The sequence below is a fragment of the Macaca nemestrina genome, chromosome 13 (assembly GCF_043159975.1).
Source record: "Macaca nemestrina isolate mMacNem1 chromosome 13, mMacNem.hap1, whole genome shotgun sequence".
In the NCBI taxonomy this organism is placed as follows: Eukaryota; Metazoa; Chordata; class Mammalia; order Primates; family Cercopithecidae; genus Macaca; species Macaca nemestrina.
Genome location: NC_092137.1, coordinates 11577249 through 11598610, shown reverse-complemented (window position 1 = coordinate 11598610; position 21362 = coordinate 11577249). Strand labels below are relative to the sequence as shown.

The 21362-nt window shown below is 42.5% G+C and overlaps 1 protein-coding gene across 7 annotated transcripts; it reads left to right on the top strand.

Moving 5' to 3' along the window:
- The first annotated feature begins 1173 nt into the window (after positions 1-1173).
- Positions 1174-20843, top strand: LOC105486478 (E2F transcription factor 6). Of its 7 annotated transcripts, none has more exons than XR_011611457.1 (7): positions 1174-1560; positions 8726-8780; positions 12248-12464; positions 14199-14355; positions 15880-15997; positions 17367-17558; positions 18302-18449. XR_011611457.1 is itself a non-coding variant. In XM_071076236.1 (7 exons), the coding sequence occupies exons 1-7, from the start codon at positions 1453-1455 to the stop codon at positions 19659-19661; spliced, it is 843 nt and encodes a 280-aa protein (XP_070932337.1). In that variant the 5' UTR covers positions 1177-1452; the 3' UTR covers positions 19662-20843. The 7 variants fall into 7 exon arrangements, 6 of the variants coding, with proteins under 6 accessions (XP_070932338.1, XP_070932337.1, XP_070932336.1 ...); XM_071076236.1 differs by lacking the exon at positions 17367-17558 and adding an exon at positions 19615-20843 and having other exon boundaries at positions 1177-1560; positions 12251-12464; positions 15880-15993; XM_071076235.1 differs by lacking the exon at positions 17367-17558 and adding an exon at positions 19615-20843 and having other exon boundaries at positions 1177-1560; positions 15880-15993.
- Positions 20844-21362: the final 519 nt, after the last annotated feature.

The following is a 21362-nucleotide window of genomic DNA, read 5'->3' as shown; positions in this document are numbered from 1 at the left end:
ACCGGTTGTTTCCCTCCAACTCTGTACACACCACGGTGTGTTACCTTTTTATTTCAAACATGTGCTGGCCTCTGTTCTAATCACAGCAACCTGTATCCATTAATCCATTTAATCCTCACAACAACCTTATCAGGTAAGTATTGTCATTATTCGCATTTTCCAAATAAGGAAACTGAGGCACAGGCAGATTAAGTAACTGGCTTAATAAGGTCTTCTGGTTTACAAGTAGGAGCCAGGATTTGAAAACACACCTCTGGCTCCAGCTTAATTAACATGCTCTGTTTACTTATCTGTCCCCACTGAAATTGGAGGTTGAACCTGTGGCATATCCAAATGAGTAAGTATCGCCTGTGCTCACCCCAATATCTGACACTATAGGTCCACGATAACTCATTCATCAAACAGGAAGGAGGGAGGAAGGAAGGAAGGAAGGAAGGAAGGAAGAAAGGAAGGAACGAAGGAAGGAAGGAAGGCAGGCAGGCAGGAAGGAAGGAAGGAAGGAAAGAAGGCAGGCAGGCAGAAGTAAAACGATACCACAATGGTTTGGTTGCTCACATTTACTAAGCATCAACACTGACCCGCCTGTAAGATGTGCTAACAGAGCTCAGGAATAAATGAAGGCCGGGCGTGGTAGCTCATGCCTATAATCCCAGCACTTGGGAGGCCAAGGTGGGAGGATGGCTTGAGCCCCAGAGTTCAAGACCAGTCGGTGCAATATACTGAGACTCTGCCTCTACTAAAATTAAAATTAAAAATTAGCCGGGCGCAGTGGCGCGCGCCTGTAGGCCCAGCTACTTGGGAGGCTGAGGTGGGAGGATCGCTTGAGCCTAAGAATTCGAGGCTGCAGTGAGCCCTGACCACGCCACTGCACTCCAGCCTGGGCGACAAAAAAAAAAAAAATTAAAATTAAAAAAAGGAATAAATGAACATCTTTGCGGCTGAGAGCTTTCAGTTATCACCGTCGAGAATTCCAGGCGAGCGCTGCGTTTTCCCAGCTGCCTGTTTTCTCTCACCCCCGTTCCCTTCCTCTGGAATCCGGCTCCACCTCTTCCTTTTCCTTTGCCAGCCTCTCCGTGGATTCCGCGGTCCGGGTTTCCCGGGCGCCAGCCGCCGGGAGAGGATCGGTGCGTGGGAGCGCTCCGGCCGCGGCGGGCATGCGCAGAGGGGGGCGGTACACTGCGCATGCGGAAAAATGGCGGGCCGGGCTACTTGAGAGCCGCGGGTCTACCTCCTCCTTTCGCGTCTTCGTCGTGAGTTCCCGGGCACGTGAGGCAGTGCCGCGTTTGCTGGCGGGTGGGACGGCCTAGCCGGGCGGGGCCTTGGAGGACGCCGCGGATCCGTCAGTTTCTGGGCCCTTGGAAATCGGCGCGTGGGGGGCGGTGATCGAGCTGCGCGCGAGAGGGCGGGAGAGCTCGCGGGGTGCGAGGGGAGCGGGACGCCCGGCCGGGCAGCATGAGTCAGCAGCGGCCGGCGAGGAAGTTGCCCAGTCTCCTCCTGGACCCCGCGGAGGAGACGGTTCGCCGTCGGTGCCGAGACCCCATCAACGTGGAGGGACTGCTGGTAAGCTCCGGGACGGGACGGGAGGGGGACGGGAGGGGGACGGGCGGGGGTCTCCCAAAGCTGGCCCCCTCCTCCCCGCGCCGCCGCCAACCCCGCTGGCCGTCGTCTCGGTCGTCTGCTCCCCCTGGGCCAGGCGCTGCCCACCACGTGCTGCGAAACTGCGCTCTCCCGCCTTCTGCTTTCAGCATCTGTTCACAGACGTGGTGTCAGTCTTCTGGACTTTTACATCGGAACTTCAGGGCACTGTTGGAGAAAATTGCTCAACTTTGCATTGGAAAGGCCATGTTTTTCTCCTTCAGTGGACTCTAGCTGTATCTCTGCAACCTATCATTTGTTCTTCTACCTTCTCTCTCTTCTGCTCTACTGCAGCCGTTTAAAACCTTGTCCACGCTTTATATTTACCACGCCACAGCTCCCATTCATAAAATTATCTCCCCACCTGTTTGACGGAGAAAATGGTTAGGAGATTTGGCTCCCTTTCCCACAAAGACTGATTTCTTCTACTCTTGTTCTGGACCAGATACTGTATTCCCTGGTTCTCAAGGTCCTTAACAAATGCGTTCTTTTCCATTCCTCCCATATTTTCTTTTTCTTTTTTTGAGATGGAGTTTTTACTCTTGTTCCCCAGGCTGGAGTGCAATGGCACGATCTCAGCTCACTGCAACCGCCGCCTCCCAGGTTCAAGCGATTCTTCTGCTTCAGCCTCCCATGTAGCTGGGATCACAGGCATGCGCCACCACACCCAGCTAATTTTGTATTTATAGTAGAGACGGGATTTCACTGTGTTGGCCAAGCTGGTCTCGAACTCCTGACGACCTCAGGTGATCCACCCGCCTCGGCCTCCCAAAGTGATGGGATTACAAGGCGTGAGCCACCGAGCCCGGCCTCTCCCCATATTTTCAATTTCTCTGCTGCTTTCTTCCTATAACTAGTAGTAATTAAACATTTTCCCAAGTCATTATGCCTGGTCCCCATACCAAATAGTTTGTGATTATTGTCTCATTTAATTTCTCACAGCAGTGTTTTATAATAGTAAAAGACTATTATTCTTGTTTTACGGTTACCAAAACAGACCTGGAGATGCATGTAATGCCGGCTTGCCTGTGGCTAGATAGTAAGTGGAGAAACTTGGGTTGAACCTCCAAATGTCTAACTCCAGATGATAAATTCTTGACTACTAAAACCACATTCTCAATCCATCCCCATCTTAAAAGATCCCTCCCTTAATTCCATATCCCTTGCCATCTACTGTCTCTCTTCCCCTTCACAGCTAAACTTCTTGAAAAAGTTATTTACACTCACTCTTTCCACTTGATCGTCTCATTATCAGCCAACCCACTGCTGGGGACCCCTATCCTCAGCACACTTGTGAGACCATTCTAACCAGGGTCACCGACAATCTCGTCAATTCCAGCAGCTGTTGTAGTTTTGACACAAAACTACTTGTGTTGGAAACTCTCCCTTGAGTTTCCTTGACATTGATGTTCCATCTGCTTCTCTGGGCTCTCCTTGTCCTCATCCTCTTCCCAGTCCTTCATTTTTTTTTCCCCCGAGACAGGATCTCACTCTGTCACCCTGGCTGGAGTGCAGTGGACTGTAGCCTTGACCTCCCAGGCTCAAGTGATTCTTCTGCCTCCACCTCTCTAGTAGCTGGGACCACAGGCACATGCCACAAGGCCTGGCTAATTTTTTTATTTTTAGATATGGAAGTCTTCCTACGTGGCCCAGGCTGGTCTTGAACTCCTGGGCTCAAGCTGTCCTCTCACCTCAGTTTCCCAAAGTGCTGGGATTACAGGTGTGAGCCACCGTGGCTGGACACATGTTGATGATATTCAGGGTTCTCTTCTGCTGTCTCTACACATTCTTCTTAGGGGAGTTCATTCTCTCCTCCCATGACTTATGTTACCGTCTACATTTGATCCTTGAACGACTCAGGGTTTGGGGCACCAAATCACATGAAATTCAAAATCTGAATATAACTTTGATTCCCCCAAAACTTTACTGTTTCCTGGAAGCCTTACTGATACTGTAAACAGTTGATTAACACATATTTTGTATTTACATGTATTAGTTAGTGTATTCTTATAATAAAGTAGCTAAAGAAAAGAAAACGTTATTAAGAAAATCATAAATAAGAGAAAGTCCTACTCATTCAGGGGAATTAGATGATCGTAAAGGTCTTCATCCTTGTCTTCACACTGAGTAGGCTGATGAAGAGGAGTAAGAGGAGGAGTTGGTTTTGCTCTCTAAGGTGTGGCAGGGGGTAAAGAAAATTGGCATCTAAGTGGACCCACACAGTTCAAACCTGTGTTGTTTGAGGATCAGCTGTATATTGGTACCATCTGTATTGGTCATCTTAATATTTGAGAATTTGATAAAAACTCTAAGCTCACTGTGGAAAAACCACTTAGTTTGCATGCAATATCAGCAGATACATCGCTTGAAATCTTAGACATACATTTCTGGTATTTTCAGTTACCATATCGTAATTCCTAAATCTATAAATCTCCCTCAGGGTTTTCCAGCTGTCTACTAGACCTTCCTACTTAGGTTTCCAACTCCTATTAGTCCCCCCTCATCTGAGGTTTCACTTTTCTTGATTTCATTTAACCTGTGGTCCCCCAAACTATTAAAATGAAAATTCCAGAAATAATTCATCAGTTTTAAAATGCTTGCCATTCTCCATAGTGTGATGAAATCTCGAGCTGTCAAGTACCACCTAGCACCTGAATCTTCCTTTGTCCAGAGTTCCCATGCTGTCATTGCACCCTGCCCTTAGTCGCTTAGTAGCTGATTGTTGATTATCAGACCAACTGTCACAGTGCTTGTGTTAAGTAGCCCTTATTTTACTCAGTAATGGCCCTGAAGCACAGGAGTAGTGATGCTGGCAGTTCCAGTATGCCAAAGAGAATTGATGAAGTGCTTCAAGTGAAAAGATCTAAGTTCTTGACTTAGTAAGGAAAGAAAAAAATCTTATTCTGAGGTTGCTAAGATCTACAGTATATTTTGAGAGGCCACCTTCACATAACTTTCATTGTAGTATATTGCTATAATTGTTATATTTAATTATTAGCTGTTAATATCTTACTATGCCCGATTTATAAATTAAATGTTATCACAAGTATGTATGTATACGAAAAAAATTGTATATATGGGGGTTGGTACTGTTTGCGGTTTTAGGCATCCACTGGGGGTCTTGGAATGTAACTCCCAAGGATAAGGGTGGACTACTGTATATTCAGAATTGAATTTATTACTCTATTGGTCAGGGTTCTGCAGAGAGACAGACCAATACTAATACAGATTTTGGTACCAGGAATGGTTCTAGGGGAACAGAATTTTAAAGGTGAGTTTCCTTAATTGGGGTTTTTGGAATTGGTTCTTTAATCTGATTAGAACTTAAAAATGCTAAGACCTCTACTTCTAGTAGTAGAGAGAGCACTGGAAGCCATGACACAAACTGTTTATAGATATGCAAAATAAATGCCTTTGACATTCTAATTCACCACATATAAGAGGCAAAGAATTTAGTGACGCTGTATGTGATATTTTCAAACATTTTTGGAAAAACAAGGATTATAATGACATTGGTTGGTTGCTCCTAGTGTCTTTGGACAAAGTGATGAAAGAAAAGGATGAGCTCAGGGATTCAGTTTCATGGCTGGAGTTCCACATAAATGACTTAAAAGTGTCTAAGTGTGCCCTAGGTTAGAATCTTCTATCCTGTAGCCATAGGGCTGAAATTGCTGAAAATCAAACACAAGCCTTCATCATGCAACTGCCAAATTAAAATGAAAGTTGAACTCTTGGCCAGGCATGGTGGCTCATGCCTGTAATCCCAGTGCTTTGGGAGGCCGAGGCGGGTGGATCACCTGAGGTCAGGAGTTCGAGACCAGCCTGGACAATGTGGTGAAACCCCGTTTGTACCAAAAATACAAAAAATGAGCCGGGCTTGGTGGCGCGTGCCTGTAATCGCAGCTACTCGGGAGGCTGAGGCAGAAGAATCACTTGAACCCAGGAGGTGGAGGTTGCAGTGAACCGAGATTGCGCCATTACACTCCAGCTTGGGCAATAAGAGCGAAACTCCGTCTCAAAAATAAATAAATAAATAAAATAGAAAGTTGAACTCTCTTAGCCTCACAGAGCATCTACTGTTGAAGTAAGGGTATTGGTTGGGAAAGAGTGGGGTTTGGATGGGATCATGTGGGAAGATGAGGCTGGACACATTGAGCCCCTAAATTCTGATGAGTCTTGTTTGCCAGAGGGGCAGTAGCGGTTCCACCTACAGTGGTGTCATCCTTTCCACCCCTGTCTAAGGAGATTAATTCTGCATTGCCTATGGAGATAGTAGTGGCCTCCTCTGAAACAGTTCCTGGGCAGGACAATGCTGATTCTCATCGGGACCCACCCCACCGCCCCTCTTTGCTTCTAGACCTATTGCTAAACCCAAGTCCCAGCAGGCCCCTAAAGGTGAGGTGCAAAGTATGACTGACTCCACTTCTGGTACCAAATCTGTATTAGTTTTCTCTGGAGAGACAGAACCAATAGGATATATATACAGTCATGTGCCGTATAATAATTGGGTCAGCGGTGGATCACATATACAGAGGTGGTCCTGTAAGATTATAATGGAGCTGAAAAATTTCTGTCAGCTAGTGACACTATGTTGGCCAGGCTGGTCTCGAACTCCTGACTTCATGATCCGCGCCCCACCCCCCACCCCCTGCTTCCCAAAGTCCTGAGATTATAGGCATGAGCTACCGCGCCCGGCCTTACCATCTTTCTATCTATATGTCTGTAGATGATGTCTGCCCCTGAGGAGCAATAGTACTGTTGTGATCCTCCAAGATAAAGAGATAGTGTTTTTATATTCGAAGAGAAAAAAACCAAATGAATGCTGTTGGAGACTGTTTTCCCACATACATCAATATCGCCAATATGTAATGGAACTGCATTAATAGCAAAGAGTAGGGAAAACAAAGCCATCTTTTTTCATGTTATGCCTGATTGAGGTGTTACTTCCGTACCAACCTGTGATCCACTGTCTAGATGACATGGGTAGGGAGATGTGGAGCAGAGAAGACGTCCTAGAATGCATAGCTAGTGAGGCAGCCTCTTTGGGAGCCAGTAAGTACAGTATGTAAGTCATGGGCCTGCTGCTCTGAATTAAGAACGGGAACCTCTGCGGCACGGCCCATCTGAGCATATATATTATGATTTAGGATATTTGTTTATGTGTGCTTCAAATCAATGTGATAAGGATGGATTTTTTTTTTTCATTCAAGAGTCTTGCTACAATAGCTGGCCCCTGTCTCATACTATTAGCAGAGGGGTTAAATGTAAAAATAACAATGGCAGTTGGTCGCACTTGTCTAATGTCTGACTTTGGTAGGACTGCTTCAGAGTTTCACTGTTGGATACCATGTTTGCAAGTCACTCAGCACTGTTTGAGAGAGCTGGCCAGACCTAGTCCCTGCTCTCAAGGCCAGCATTCCCAGCTCCAGTGTTGCATGCCCTAGCAGGTCTACATGTTCAATTCTAACAACTAAGTTATTTACAGTGGGATTCTGTCTCCATGGGAGTATTCCATATCGGGTTAATTTGTTAATAGATGCTATCATCTTGTCATGGATGATAAGAAAATCGTTGTGCCAAGGATATTGTTAACACCAGTATAAACAAAGAGCCTCTTAACTGCTCACCTTGCCTTTGGGCTTCCTCATTTCCCAGTCCTTTTGCCATGTTGCTGCCATACTTATATTTCTAAACCATTTACTTAATTATGTCCTAGTCTGGTTCAGAAACCTTTGGTAATTCTCTACTGGTTATGACATGAAGTCCAAACTCTTTAGCATTAGTTTTATGTGGTGCCATCATGACCTCCCAGCTTCAAAGTCAAGTCACTTTCACACTGGCCGCTTCAGTGGGTTCCCAGAAACATGCCGTGCCATATACATCTTCACACCTTTGTTCGTTTCCGGTACCACAATCCTGTCTTTTTTCTTCTCTCCCCACAGTTGTTTATTCAGGCAAATCTGACTTGCTGGGCAAGGCTTACCTGAGGGCTGCCTTCACCATGTATCTTTCTGTGATTTCCCTGTCTGGGTGCATCCCTAGTACTACTATTGATTCTCTTCTTAGAGTACCTATGAATTTACTTGCCCCAGTTTTGCTTTATGGCCAGTTTTTTCGTAGATAAGAGCTAAACCTGATGACAGCCCTTCTGGAGGCACATTAACATTGATGTTACTAGGAGTTTCTGTTTATAGGCTTTCGTTTTAAGGTTTGGTTTCATTTTATTTATTTTTTACAAAAAAACAATTCCTAAATGTTACTACCAGTTTTATGCAAACTTTCAGAGCCTCTAAATAGCTGGTAAAATGGTGAGCATTGATAATGGCGCTTCTGCTAATTTCCTGGTTGTTTCAGGAAATTAAAAGAAGAAACTTTTTATCTAATGCAAAAGTTTCTAATTACCCACAGCGTGCATTGTTTTCCATTGTTAGAAATGCTGCTGTTTTACATTAATTATAGTGGGAACACATAGCTGCCTATGAAAGCTTGTGAGCAAATTTTTGGGAACTGCATATACTTTTAATAATAGCAAGGAGTGAGCATGTGTTGGTTGAGATAGATCTTCTATCTCTACTAAGCTTTACCAAGTCAGGGACAGTGTCGTAGTGCTCTTCATGTTCCTTTTATCCTCAGTACCTGATGTATTCAGTAATTACTATATTTTGTGTGTGTGTGAATGGTTGTTTTTTTGTTTTTTTTTTTTTGAGACAGAGTCTTGCTCTGTTGCCCAGGCTGGAGTGCAGTGGCATGATCTTGGCTCACTGCAACCTCCTAGATTCAAGCGATTCTCTTGCCACAGCCTCCCAAGTAGCTGGGATTATAGGTGCCCGCCACCACGCCTGGCTAGTTTTTGTATTTTTAGTAGAGATGGGGTTTCACCATGTTGGCCAGGCTGGTCTCGAACTCCTGACCTCAGGTGATGCACCTGCCTCGGCCTCCCAAAGTGCTGGGATTACAGGCGTGAGCCACCGTGCCTGGCCAGTAATTATCACATTCATATTATCAGACCTTTATACTATTGAGTAAAATGCTATTTGTTTGCATTGTTGTTTTAAAATCACTAAGTTAAATTTTTTATCTTTTTTTTCAGCCATCAAAAATAAGGATTAATTTAGAAGATAATGTACAATATGTGTCCATGAGAAGTAAGTTGATTCCTGAATAGGTTTTAGGTTTTGTTAGTTTGAACTTCATATGATTAAAATGATTTGTGTAAGTGTATGAGTTGATGAGAAACTGAAATAAAATGTGTTATTTGTACACTGAAATGTAAAGTTTCAAGGTTTAGTAACAACTCCTGAGGTTATGGGTTGAATAATGTGCACAAATGCCAATTTGTTCTCCATAGAACAGTCTATATTTAAGGCTGTTTTCTCAGAATTCCTCCTGGGAGAGAAATGTACTCTTTCCTTCTTGTCCCTTTTCTTAGGTTAATGTTTAGGGTGTCTGTTAGAGGAGATAGGATGTAAATGGCTCTAGTTCCCTCTTCTGGAAGTTTTCATGATAGACTGCCCCACCTCAGCCTCCTAATCTCAGTGGATAGATAGTGCAAGTCAGTGTGAATCTTAGAAATGCTAACCCTTAGTTTTTCCTCAGTGCCTGCCACAGTCTCACCCATAGTTGGTCACTGAGTTTGGTCAGCTTCACCTTTGATGTGTTTCTTGCGTCTGTCCCATACCACCAATTTATTATAATATCTAACATTTATTGAGCTCATACAGTGCCTGGCACTGTATTAAGCTCTCTGCATGGATTGTCACAACGACCCTTCAAAATACAGGTGCGGATTAGAATTCTTACTTTATAAAGGCCCAGAGAGGCTGAGTGACTTGCTCAGAGTCAGGGTTGAATCTTGCCTCTCTGGCGCAAGAGCCCAGAGTCTTTACCACATCGAATTGCTTCTCCTCGTTCAGGGTCTGACTTCCTCTGTAGCTGAAGTTGCTGGGTGTCCTTCTGAGAAGGCAGTCAGTGTCCAGGCTCTCCAGCCTGGGTGCTAGAAAACTCCAGGGGGATTTGTCTAATACAGAAATGGGGTTGTTATATCATCCAACCTAAGTTCTTCAGTGACACTCTTTTACGTGTAGAGAAAACCCTGATTCCTCGTATATTTGATTTTAAGTGTTTGTATTACATTCATAAGCCACTTCATATTAAAAGAAACTAGGCAGTAGAGAATGGGTAGACGGAGCAGACCAGGCCATTGTAGCTGTTTCTTGCTTAACGCCGCAGCCTTTTCTCCAGCATGCTGCCGCCCTCCTCCACAGCTCAAGCTACACCACCTGTGGTCCCCGAAGCACCGCAGGTTCTCTAAGGCTGCTTTGTCTTCTGAGGTGTGGTTCCCTCTCCCTCACTTCAGCCCCTCACCCTCTGTCAGAGTGGGCAGACACCGCCCATTTGCCTTCCTGTTCCCTGTGCCCAGTGTACTCCCATCAAGAGGCCTTCCCAGTTTCCCCCTGCAGTGAAGGTTTGATTTCGTGCTATCGGGTGACTTTGAATACCTCTCTTAGCACTTACCTCAGTACGTGCTGAGCAGTACATATCAAAATTCCTTAAAAATGTCCAGGTAAGGGGACATACAATAATTTCACGACAAAAAGATTCGTTGAAATATTAAGAATTCCTTATTAGACTACGGAGTTGCTTTGGTGTAAAGACCTCTGTAATCCTATTCATATCCCTTCAGCAACTGTCACGTTTTTGGTGTTTCGTTATACGTGTTCTTTATAAAATAACATCATAGAAATATACTTCTCCTGAGCATGGAAGACCATGCCTTGTTAATAATTACTATAATTAAATATATGCTTTTTAAAGTTAGAATTTCTCATTTGTAATCTTCTTGAGTTTGTTGTAGAATTGTGACCTTCTACTTCCAATTAAAAATCCTTTTAAATTCCTAATTTACCCCTATTTAATCTTAAGTGTAGGAATGGGCTCCAGAGAGAAGACATTTATATTATGAAATATGTACCTTTGTTCCTGAAGTAACCGCCAGTGGTCTTTAAACTAAATGTGACATTGTGGAGGTTCTGAGTAAGGACATTTCTGGCTGAAGGTAGGATGGACATTTCTTTGAGGCATACTGACTGTGGTGTGCTGTGGAAGTGGAGAAAAAGAAAGTCATATATTCCACACCAGAGTGACAAAGTTATTTTAGAAATTATTTTTTCTGCAAACCAAGCCATAAGAACTTTTTCTTAGTATCAAATTGGAAAAGATGACAAGATACTTAGTTCTGGCAAGCGCGTGAGATGAGGTCCGTGTATGCCGCATAGAATGGATAGAACCCACAACCTGCAGAGCTGTTTAGCAGTACATATCAAAATTCCTTAAAAGTGTCCAGTTAAGGGGACATACAGTAATTTCGCAACAAAAAGATTCGTTGAAATATTAAGCAAAATCGTAAAGTTGGAGATAGTCTGAATTTCTAATATTGAGATAAATAGCAAATACTGCATACAGTTAAGCATACAGCCATTAAGAATAATGTTGAAATACATTTGTTGACATGTCAGGATGTTCACAATATTGTGCTAAAAGAACATGTTGCAAAATTGCATGGTCCTGTTTTTGTTTTTAAAAACTATATATATGATTGACACACAAGTGTGAGTGTGTTAGAGGGGTGTGTGTGTATGAAAACCCAAGCCATAGTAGGTGAGTGAGGGAATTAAAGGGATTTTTTATCATTTGTCTATCCGTTACATTAATACAGAGTAGTGAATATTTTTAAAAATAGAGATAGTGGGCCGGGCGGGGTGGCTCAAACACCTGTAATCCCAGTACTTTGGGACGCTGAGGCGGGTGGATCACAAGGTCAGGAGTTCAAGGCCAGCCTGGCCAATATGGTGAAACCCTGTCCCTACTAAAAACACAAAACAATTAGCCGGGCGTGGTGGTGCACGCCTGTAATCCCAGCTACTCCGGAGGCTGAGGCAGGAGAATTACTTGAACCCAGGAGGCGGAGGTTGCAGTGAGCCAGGATCGCGCCACCGCACTCCAGCTCCAGCCTGGGCAACAGAGTGAGACTGTGTCTGAAAAAAAAAAAAAAGAAAAGAAAAAATAGAGATACCACTGTTGGCCGAGGTATGTCATCATTGCCTTAATAGAAGACTAGTTTGAGCTCTTTCAAAACATTGGTCAGACAACTTACACTATGACATGGATAGAGTCATTAAAAGGGGACAAAAAGCCAGTTCTCTGCCTTTGCTTAGTAAAGAATTCCTTCACTTGAAGACCAAATGAGAAATTTAATTTTAAAAACCATGTGTAATTCTATTCCTGAGAGTGGTATGGATGCAAATGTAATCTCACTGCTTTGTCTGAGAAGATGCTGTAGACTTGTAAAAGTCCACATGCTCAGTGGACACTGGTTGCATATTTCAAATACTCCTTTATTTAAATTTAAAGCCTTTGTTTAGAGCCAGGATAGGCCAGTGAATTTTTTCTCCAATTTAAGAGATTTATTTCATAGAAACCAGCTTTGATTTGGTCAATGTGTAGGGATTTCTGTAGATGTCTGCTCTCTGATCAAGAGGAAACAGATGATTTTTTAAAATGAGTTGAGAAATGTTATTTAAAGTTTTACAAATATGTTTATTTTGTTTCCCAGAAGCTCTAAAAGTGAAGAGACCTCGTTTTGATGTATCACTGGTTTATTTAACTCGAAAATTTATGGATCTTGTCAGATCTGCTCCTGGGGGTATTCTTGACTTAAACAAGGTTGCAACGAAACTGGGAGTCCGCAAGCGGAGAGTGTATGACATCACCAATGTCTTAGATGGAATCGACCTTGTTGAAAAGAAATCCAAGAACCATATTCGATGGATGTGAGTTGCTTTCAAACTTTTCATGGCTTTTTTTCTTTCTCATCAAGTGACAATTCCGTGCTTAAACTAGATAGTAGCAATGTTTTGACAATAGAAAACAAAGGTACAACTTCTTGTTAGGAGAGAATTCTGTAAAATTTTCTCACATCATCCTGGAGAGTACATACATTTTTTAAAAAGTATTTCCTCAGTTCCAGTTGATTACTGATATGGGAAAATCTGTGAAGGTTGTAAAACAGTGGTTTTCACACGGCCGTGTAGTAAACACCTAGAGGCTTACTGCCTCTGGAGGTGTAATTCGGTAGATCCGAGGGAAAGCAGGAAAGTACATTCTCAACAGGTAGCCCAGGAGATTATGACGTAGCGAGGTGTTTGAAACACTGCCCTGAATATTAAAAGAAAAATCAGACAGTGTCTAGAAGGCAGTTGCTAAAGACTTGACATGATGAGGAGGAATCCAATGGAAAGGGAAGCTGAAGACTGGCATAGATAAAGGTATCTGTGCGTGCACACATAAGAAGAAAGCTGTTAGAATAGGCAAGTATTTTGGGACAGGGAGAAATCGTTGCAGCAAATAAGTACATAGTGACCTCTCAGGCAAATGCAAACCTACCAAGAAAGACTGTAAAATGATCCTAAATAATTAACGTAGTTATTAGAGGAAAGGGATTCATAAAGGAGGTCATTTTTTCAATAGTATGGAAGTATAGGTTGAATTCTAATTTGAGCATGTTTACTAAAAAACACTTTAGGAGTTTGTATCGGCATGCATTGTGAATCACTAATTAGAATCAGATTTGAAAACTGCCAGGTGAAAGATAGAGGCAAGAACCTTTCCCTATTTATTTTCCATTAAGATTGAAAGGAAAAAATGAAAATCAGTTGTTGCCTGGTCATCATATTGGAGTAGGCACTAATTACTAAGGAAAATATGTATATCTTTTTTTTTTTTCTTTTGAGAGGGAGTCTTGCTCTGTCACCCAGGCTGGAGTGCAGTGACATAATCTCAGCTCACTGCAACCTCCACCTCCTGGGTTCAAGCGATTCTCCCACCTCAACCTCCCCAGTAGCTGGGATTACAGGCGCACACCACCACCCCTGGCTAATTTTTGTATTTTTAGTAGAGACGGGGTTTCACCATGTTGGCCAGGCTGGTCTCGAACTCCTGACCTCAGGTGATCCACCTGCCTCAGCCTCCCAAAGTGCTGGGATTACAGGCATGAGCCCCATGCCTGGCCTGAAAATAATGTCTTTTTTAAAATGATGAATAGAATCATTATATTCAGATAGAATGTGTACACTAGGGAAAAATACAGACTCATCACATTTTAGCAGAGGAACTGTCATTTAGCCAACACTTTGTTTTCATATGTAGGAACTCAAGTACTGTAAGATTATAACTTATCAGAAGCTATGTTGTAAGGACTAGGACTGAGGTTGAAGCTAGGTGTTATTGACTCTTAGTTCAGTGCCCTTTTGCTTTCTTAGGCTGTCTCTGCTGTTATTAATTTCTGTTAGGTTGTAATGTATTTTTTTTTTTTTTGAAAAAGACTGTATAAGATGAAGAACTATAAATGTATGTACAGAAGGAATAATGGCTGTCTAGAACGAAGATAGCAGAAGTTAAAAGTCCCTAGTTTCTATTGTTGTGGAAAACACTTATGGTAATCATTTGGAGAAGTTCCAGTAACCTAACTTGAAATTCCTTTGTGGTGATTTTTTTTTCTTTTAAAGAGGATCTGATCTTAGCAATTTTGGAGCAGTTCCCCAACAAAAGAAGCTGCAAGAGGAACTTTCTGACTTATCAGCAATGGAAGATGCTTTGGATGAGTTAATTAAGGATTGTGCTCAGCAGCTGTTTGAGTTAACAGATGACAAAGAAAATGAAAGATATCCTTTAAGTCTATACCTTTCTAAAATTTCTGCTTCCAAAACAGATTACTTAAGTAGTAGAATCAGCTTGGGGACTTAATTTATATATTTAAGATATAAAATTAGACCATTAAAAGTTAAAGTAATACAAAATTAGCCAGGCATCATGGCAGGCACCCGTAATCCCAGCTCCTTGGGAGGCTAAGGCAGGAGAATAGCTTGAGCCTGGAAAGCAGAGGTTACCGTGAGCCGAGATGGCGCCATTGCACTCCAGCCTGGGCAACAAGAGCAAAACTCTGTCTCAAAAAAAAAAAAAAAAATAAGTAAAAGTTGGTAGTAATATAGCCTCAAACGTACACAAATGGTAGGTTTTTTAACTTCTGTGTGGCGTTTCTTAGATTAAATTCTGGATGATGACCTCAGGGGTACAGTACCAAACCAAGGTTGATGGTACCACTTAAAATAGGAGAGTATTCATTTTTATAGTCTGAATACTATAAGGATAATAAAATATTTGTTGGCTTTTGTGAAGTTCATGTTTTTCCTAGAAATGTGTGAACAGAAGTTGATTTCCGAAACAGTGAATTGCCATTGAAGAGGTGCTTAAACTCCCGTTTGTGTCCACAGAAGCATGTTGTTGCTTAATAGCAGTGTTGCCTTGAAACTCAATGTCTCAGGGAGCTGGGGGGTGGGGCTGGGGGAACCTTGTCTTTGGTACTGACCTCCTGGGTGTCTTAGACCTGTATGCTGTGCTGTGCTGTTCCCTGTGGCACCCTTTGTGAGGGGCTCACTGATTCTGAGCTATCCCATACCCCAGATTTACTTAAAACTCTCTACAGCAGTCAAAAACCTCTATTCCTACAGTACAGTTACTGGAAGGAAAAGAAAAAAATAAGCACCAACATTACTGCAGCCAATCAGAGAAAAAAAAATGTTAGAGAAACCCAATAAATCACTCAATTGGTAAAATTTGAGGCAACACAGTGAAACAAGACGAAAAAGATTCAGGTAATGAGATGGAAAATAATTTTGGATAAAGTAATATCGCACATGATATTCTTGAGAAACTTAATCTCCAAGTCGTTTATGCCTTTTTATAGATTTTTTTCCATCTTTCATTTTGGGGGATTCTTGTCAAAGCCCTGAATGTTTTTTCTCAAAGTTATAGTAAGATCTAGCTTACTATAACTGAAAAGGGAATAGGATGAAAATTTGAATTTCTTCATGTGGTATATTTGTGTTAGGGACTCAGACTTTATTAATATTTTTCTCCAGAAATTGCCATCATAATCATAATAGTACAGCTTAAATTCTTTAGGTTGAGTTGTAAATATTGTAAAATGCTTCATTAAAAGCTTAATTTTATATGAATAATAAAGATTATCAATGGAATAATTTTTTTACTACTTTCCTTAATGCTGAACTTGTATCTCATAAAAACTAAAGACATTCTAACATTACCCTTGCATTACTGAATTACTAGAGATAAATTACTTCCCCAATAAACAGCATTCTGTGTAGAGATCCTTGACTGGGTTTTACACTAGCATATGTGACCTATCAAGACATTCATAGCATTCAGGCCTTCCATGAACAGATCGTCATTGCAGTTAAAGCTCCAGCAGAAACCAGATTGGATGTTCCAGCTCCCAGAGAAGTAGGTAACCCTGCATTTTTAAAAGGATTTAAAGAGGGATGAGGGCCGACTGCTTAGGCTGTGATTTATTGCAGTCATACTTAAGAGCCATTGTGTGCATGTGCACTCTACATCCGCTGCTGCTGAAGGCACTTCACACATTTTAACTTGCTTCAACTAACACAAGTCAAGTAGTCATTATTATCTTAAAGATGAGGAACCGAGAGCTCACAAAGATGAGTTAACTTTTTCAGGATCACCAGAATTCAAACCCAGTTAGTGTGGCTTCATAGTTTGTTTTTCACTATTGTACTGCAGTGCTTCTTAGAAGAATCACCAAGAATTGGCCCATCTTAAAGTTGCAAAAGTAAGGTCTGCTCTCAACGAAGGCACTGGGGAGTTAACAAACTCATGAAAGACTGATGAATAAACCAGAACACTAGGTTCTGAATTTAAAATGGAAAAGCAGGATTTCTGTGTCAATGAACATATTTTTGTCAGCTGCCAGCTGCTCGGTGCATTTTTTCCCTCGCAGGAAAGTTTGCATTGAAAGATAATTGCAGCAGAAGGCTGCTTGATGAGGACGGAATCAGAACCAAGGAATGTGGCCATTCTTGGGCCACATCCTCAAGACTGACAGCCTTGATAGACTCATCGGTGCTCATAGTACAGTCCTCTGCATTGCCCTGGGGGTTTGCCTCCTGCCTAGCGAGGAATGTTTTCTTGACCCGTTTTTCCTTTTGTCCCCAGCAGACCACTGTTCAAGTGAGCCCTGTATTACTCGACAGTGTATGGGTTAAGGGCCGGCTTTCATTTAACTCAGTCACACTCAAATTAGATTTCTTGGTGATGTTTCCTAGTTGTTTTATTTTTAAGAAAGAAACCGCTAATCAACACATCTTTACTTTGGGGCATAATAATTCATTCTGCAGAGACTAATGGATTTTTGGCTTTTCCCCTATGCAATGAGCTGCTTCAGACTGTAATTGCTAAATCTGGCTGAGCCTTTGATCATACCTGAGGCTTCTTTTAGAGTCCCATTTAAAGTCTCTGCACGTGGGCCCTCTTGGCCAGAGCCTGACCGTGAAGATCTGGGGACCTAGTGTGGTGGTTGGCAAACTGGCCTTAAGGTCAGATCTGGCCTGCTCCTTGTTCTTAGAAATAATTTTATTAGGACACAGCCACGTGCACATTTGTTTACATATTGTCTCTGGCTGCTTTCATACTATAGTGGCAGAGTTAAGAGGTTGTGACAGGGATAGTGTGACTCGCAAAGCCAAAAGTATTTACCATCTCACTCTTTATGGGAAGTTTGACAACACCTAATTTAGTGGAATGTGAAGTCCTCAGCTGCCTACCAGTTGAGAGTGACATTGGTTCCTTTTATCGTTTAGAAATATCTACTGAATTGTACAGGATTTATCATTCAAACCAGATGTGACCTGGCATTCTAGAAGCTGAGCACAGATGTTCTCCAGCCCACTTGTCGGGTACCAGGAAGTCATAGCAAGGACGACAAGTGAGGCTCTGAGATGTCTGAGAGGCTGCATCTCCCCAGACTCACCCTGGTGTAACATCGCAGTGAGGTGTGGAGTGGGAGGGAGCAGTGGTGTCTGTGAGTCTAGCCGAGGCCTAACTGCATTAAAGGGGAGAAAACAGACTTTGTTACAGTTGAGGCAGCTCCCAGTTAAAGCAATCATTTATAACTGGAGCTGTTCCTTAAGAATTTAGCATAATTCCCAGTAGAAGCATTTAAGTTGCCTGATATCTTATGGAAAAAGTATTTTGATTAATCCTGGGGAAATCTGAAATCAAAGGATGTAAAAATCATGGTGAGTTGTTAATAGCCCTTTATAAATAATCTTTACAATTTTTTTTGATGTTTTACTTGAGGTATATTTTGATCTTTTCCTGTGCTTTCAACTGGACAAAAGAATGGCCCTTCCATTATCTCAGGATCTGTTCATTGGTCTGGAAATCCAAGCACATATTTATCCTGTGAGACTAGGGTATTCTAGAGTTCTTTGTCATCAAAACACTTTTTGACTCGAGTACGGCCTCCTTGAAGGGTCAGCTCCTGAGTAGAAAAAGGCTCTTGAGTACTGAGGTTTTCCCATGATAGCTCTTGAGGTTTTCCCATGATAGCTCTGAAGCCATTACTGCAGGATCAAGCGTAACTGTCTTCAGCGTGTGAGTTGGCCAGTGCTTTAATGTGACTACAGCTATGGTGATTTTTTCAAATGTCTCTTGAAATTCTTGCAGTTCTAGTGAGTGAAAAAATACGGTTTATTATTTCATTCATCTTGACGATTCCTGTGTCCTTTGCTAGGACTCTATCACAGTGCACATAAGGAGCACCAACGGACCTATCGATGTCTATTTGTGTGAAGTGGAGCAGGGTCAGACTGGTAGCAAAAGGTCTGAAGGAGTCGGAACCTCTTCATCTGAGAGCACTCATGCAGAAGGCCCTGAGGAAGGTAAATATACCAGTGATTCTGGCAGTATTTTAAATAAGCACATATAATGTTGTTAATGTGTATTATGGCCTTAAGATATTTTTACTCTTCCTATCCACAAAAACATAAGTAAAAAATTACAACATAATTCTAACTGTAGTTGAGAATATTTCTGTGAGTGTTACAGTTAAATTTCTGTAGTTTTGATAGCAGTGGAGACTTAGAATTCTGTTTGGTCCCATGGTGGTACCAGCTTGCGATGGTCTCCGAATAGGGCAGGCTTTCAGTCAAACAGCGGCTCCACTCAGCCAAAGATCCTGCCCATGACCCGGCCGGGAGACTTCCCCTTCTGCACATCTTGGAGAAGGGAAAGGTCTAGACCTGCTTGACCCAGGCAGTCACACACCCGCTCAACTCAGCAAACAGCCCACTCCACAAGAGTCAGTCCTCAGTTGCACTTTTCTAAGGACGTTGCCTTTGGACCCACCTGGCCAGAGCAGTGACTCCATCTCACCTCGGAGCCCAGCTTGCGGCACTGCCCAACAGCAGATCCCAAATAGTGGAATTGCCTGAGCAGGGGGCCAGCATCCTGTGACCGGCCTGGGCAGAAGCCATCACAGTGCCCAGCCAGCAGGCCACCGACATCCGAACAAAGACCCAGCCAACTGGAGAACCGGCCTGGGCAGAAGCCATCACAGTGCCCAGCCAGCAGGTCCACCGACATCCGAACAAAGACCCAGCCAACTGGAGAACTCAACAAGCACTGTGGGCCAGGGTGGTCTTCAGCTGGCCCTTGCAGAGCCACAGGCTGGACCAATAGGAAGCTTTCACTGACAGAGAATACCTGTAATGACCAGAAGAGGGGGCTGTTGCCCGCACACAGACAACAGCACAAAGACACAAGGATTAAAGACTGGGGGAATCATGGGGGCTCCGAAAGAAACTAGTAAAGCCCTAATAAGGGAAGGCTTCCTCCATTCTCGGACGGGTGCTTTCAGGTACAAGTTCAAGTTCCGGTTTATTCGTGAGAGACTGAAAAAATTAGCCTTATGCCATTAACCTGAGAATGCGTGTTCTTGACCAGGCATCTTCAGGGTTTTCTGAAGTAGTCGGATTGTGTATTCTTTTACATATTTGCCTATCAAACCTTCACTTAGGTGAATTTCTCTCTCGTGTTCTTTTTCAGAAGAAAATCCTCAGCAAAGTGAAGAATTGCTTGAAGTAAGCAACTGATGGCATTTGAGAATTTGTGTATTACTGAGTTTTTTGGGAACATCTTTGTGGAGAATTATGCGTCAAATTTGATTCTCAGAGCAATAAATTATCCATGAAGTGCTCTCGTTCTCAGTAGCGGCATCATGGCCAGTAGTGTCTTTGAGGAGTTCGCCACTTAGATTACTGAGTAATTGTGGTTTCCACATTTGAAAACAACTCCTTTTATAATTATTCACTGCTTTTTGTCAGTGAAATAGACATCTTGCCTCCTGAAGTAGTTTCATCACAGAGTGTCATGAAAACAGACAGTCGGGCTGAAATGGACAGTTCTTTGTGGACTCTACCCTTCCCTTCAAGGAGTATGTCATATATCACAGAAGAAATTGCCTTACACTGGTTCATGTTTGCAGTTACTGTTGTACATTGGATAGATGTACACACGTATTTAAATGTGATGTCTTTGTATATATCTGTATAATGTTTCGATTACTTACAAAATACGTCTGAGTGACACTTTTCCCCTTGTACAGCCAAAATAATGTATATATGGAAAGTGACAGACAAATTCTCTAATTTCTTTGGTATCTATAACTTATTAGAATCCTCTGGATGAGGGTTAGAAGAGAGTTTTTCCAAACTTCTACATGTAGAAGTATCATAAATGTGCTACACATTTATGTTTGTGGATTTAATTAAAGTATTTTAATATGGTTTTCAATGCTGAAATTGGAGTCAGATACTTCTTGGTTTTAAGCTGTCTACCTACTTGCTGTCTCCCAGCAGCCTGGTGGCATGCCCAGTGTTTTGGGGGGCAGGGATAGAAGTGCCATCAGGAAATAGCTGAATCCATTGTGAAATATGAATTCAGTCATGGTGATCATTGGAAACTCTTTTAAGGTTTTTGCAAGTAGATTTTGTAATGTTTGTGTATGCAGCCTTGCTGTTCAGTCAGTCAAAGGGGTTTTACTTACGACAAGTTGTACCTTGCCCTCTCTCCAGCTCTACTCCCACATTTTCACGTACGTAGCTATTTCTACCTCATTGGGTAAGTCATTTACCACTCTGTGCCTCAGTTTACTCTGTAGTTTACCATTAGACTGTGAGCTCCTTGAGGGACTTTGTCATAATCACTGTTATATCCCAGTGCCTCACACCATGCCTGACCCTTAAGAAGTGCTCAATAAATGTTTGAACAAATAAGTGAGTGGAGTGAGTGAATTGTAAAATCAGACTAATAGTATTTGGTTTGTCTATCATACAAGATTCCTGTATCGTTTGAATTCAGATTGTGAACCTTGTTTTTAAAGAAATGAAGCAACTTCAAATTCAGACTGTGTTTAAAAAGATTTAAAATCAGAATCCAAAATCAAAGTATTAAAAAATAATGCTGAGTGTTTAGGATTCACATACCTCTGAGCTCCAGTGGCTTTTGCCAGTCCTGTCCCTCTGCTGAGCACCAGCGCCTTCCTGCAGCGGTCCTGCCGGCGGGTTTCTGTGCACCTGGGGATAGAATATGCTCTTCACTGGGTGGTTAGCCCCAGTGCTTTTCCTCCCTCTGTTTTATTGTTTGAAATTAGCCAAAGAAAAGCTGCAGGGGGCGCTGCTGATCATCATCGGACCGGTTGGTCATGCTGTGTGACAGAATTGGGAATACAGGAGGAAGAGCAAGCCTAGGGTAAACAATAGGCTGGGACATGCTTGATGAAAGCAAGAGTTTCG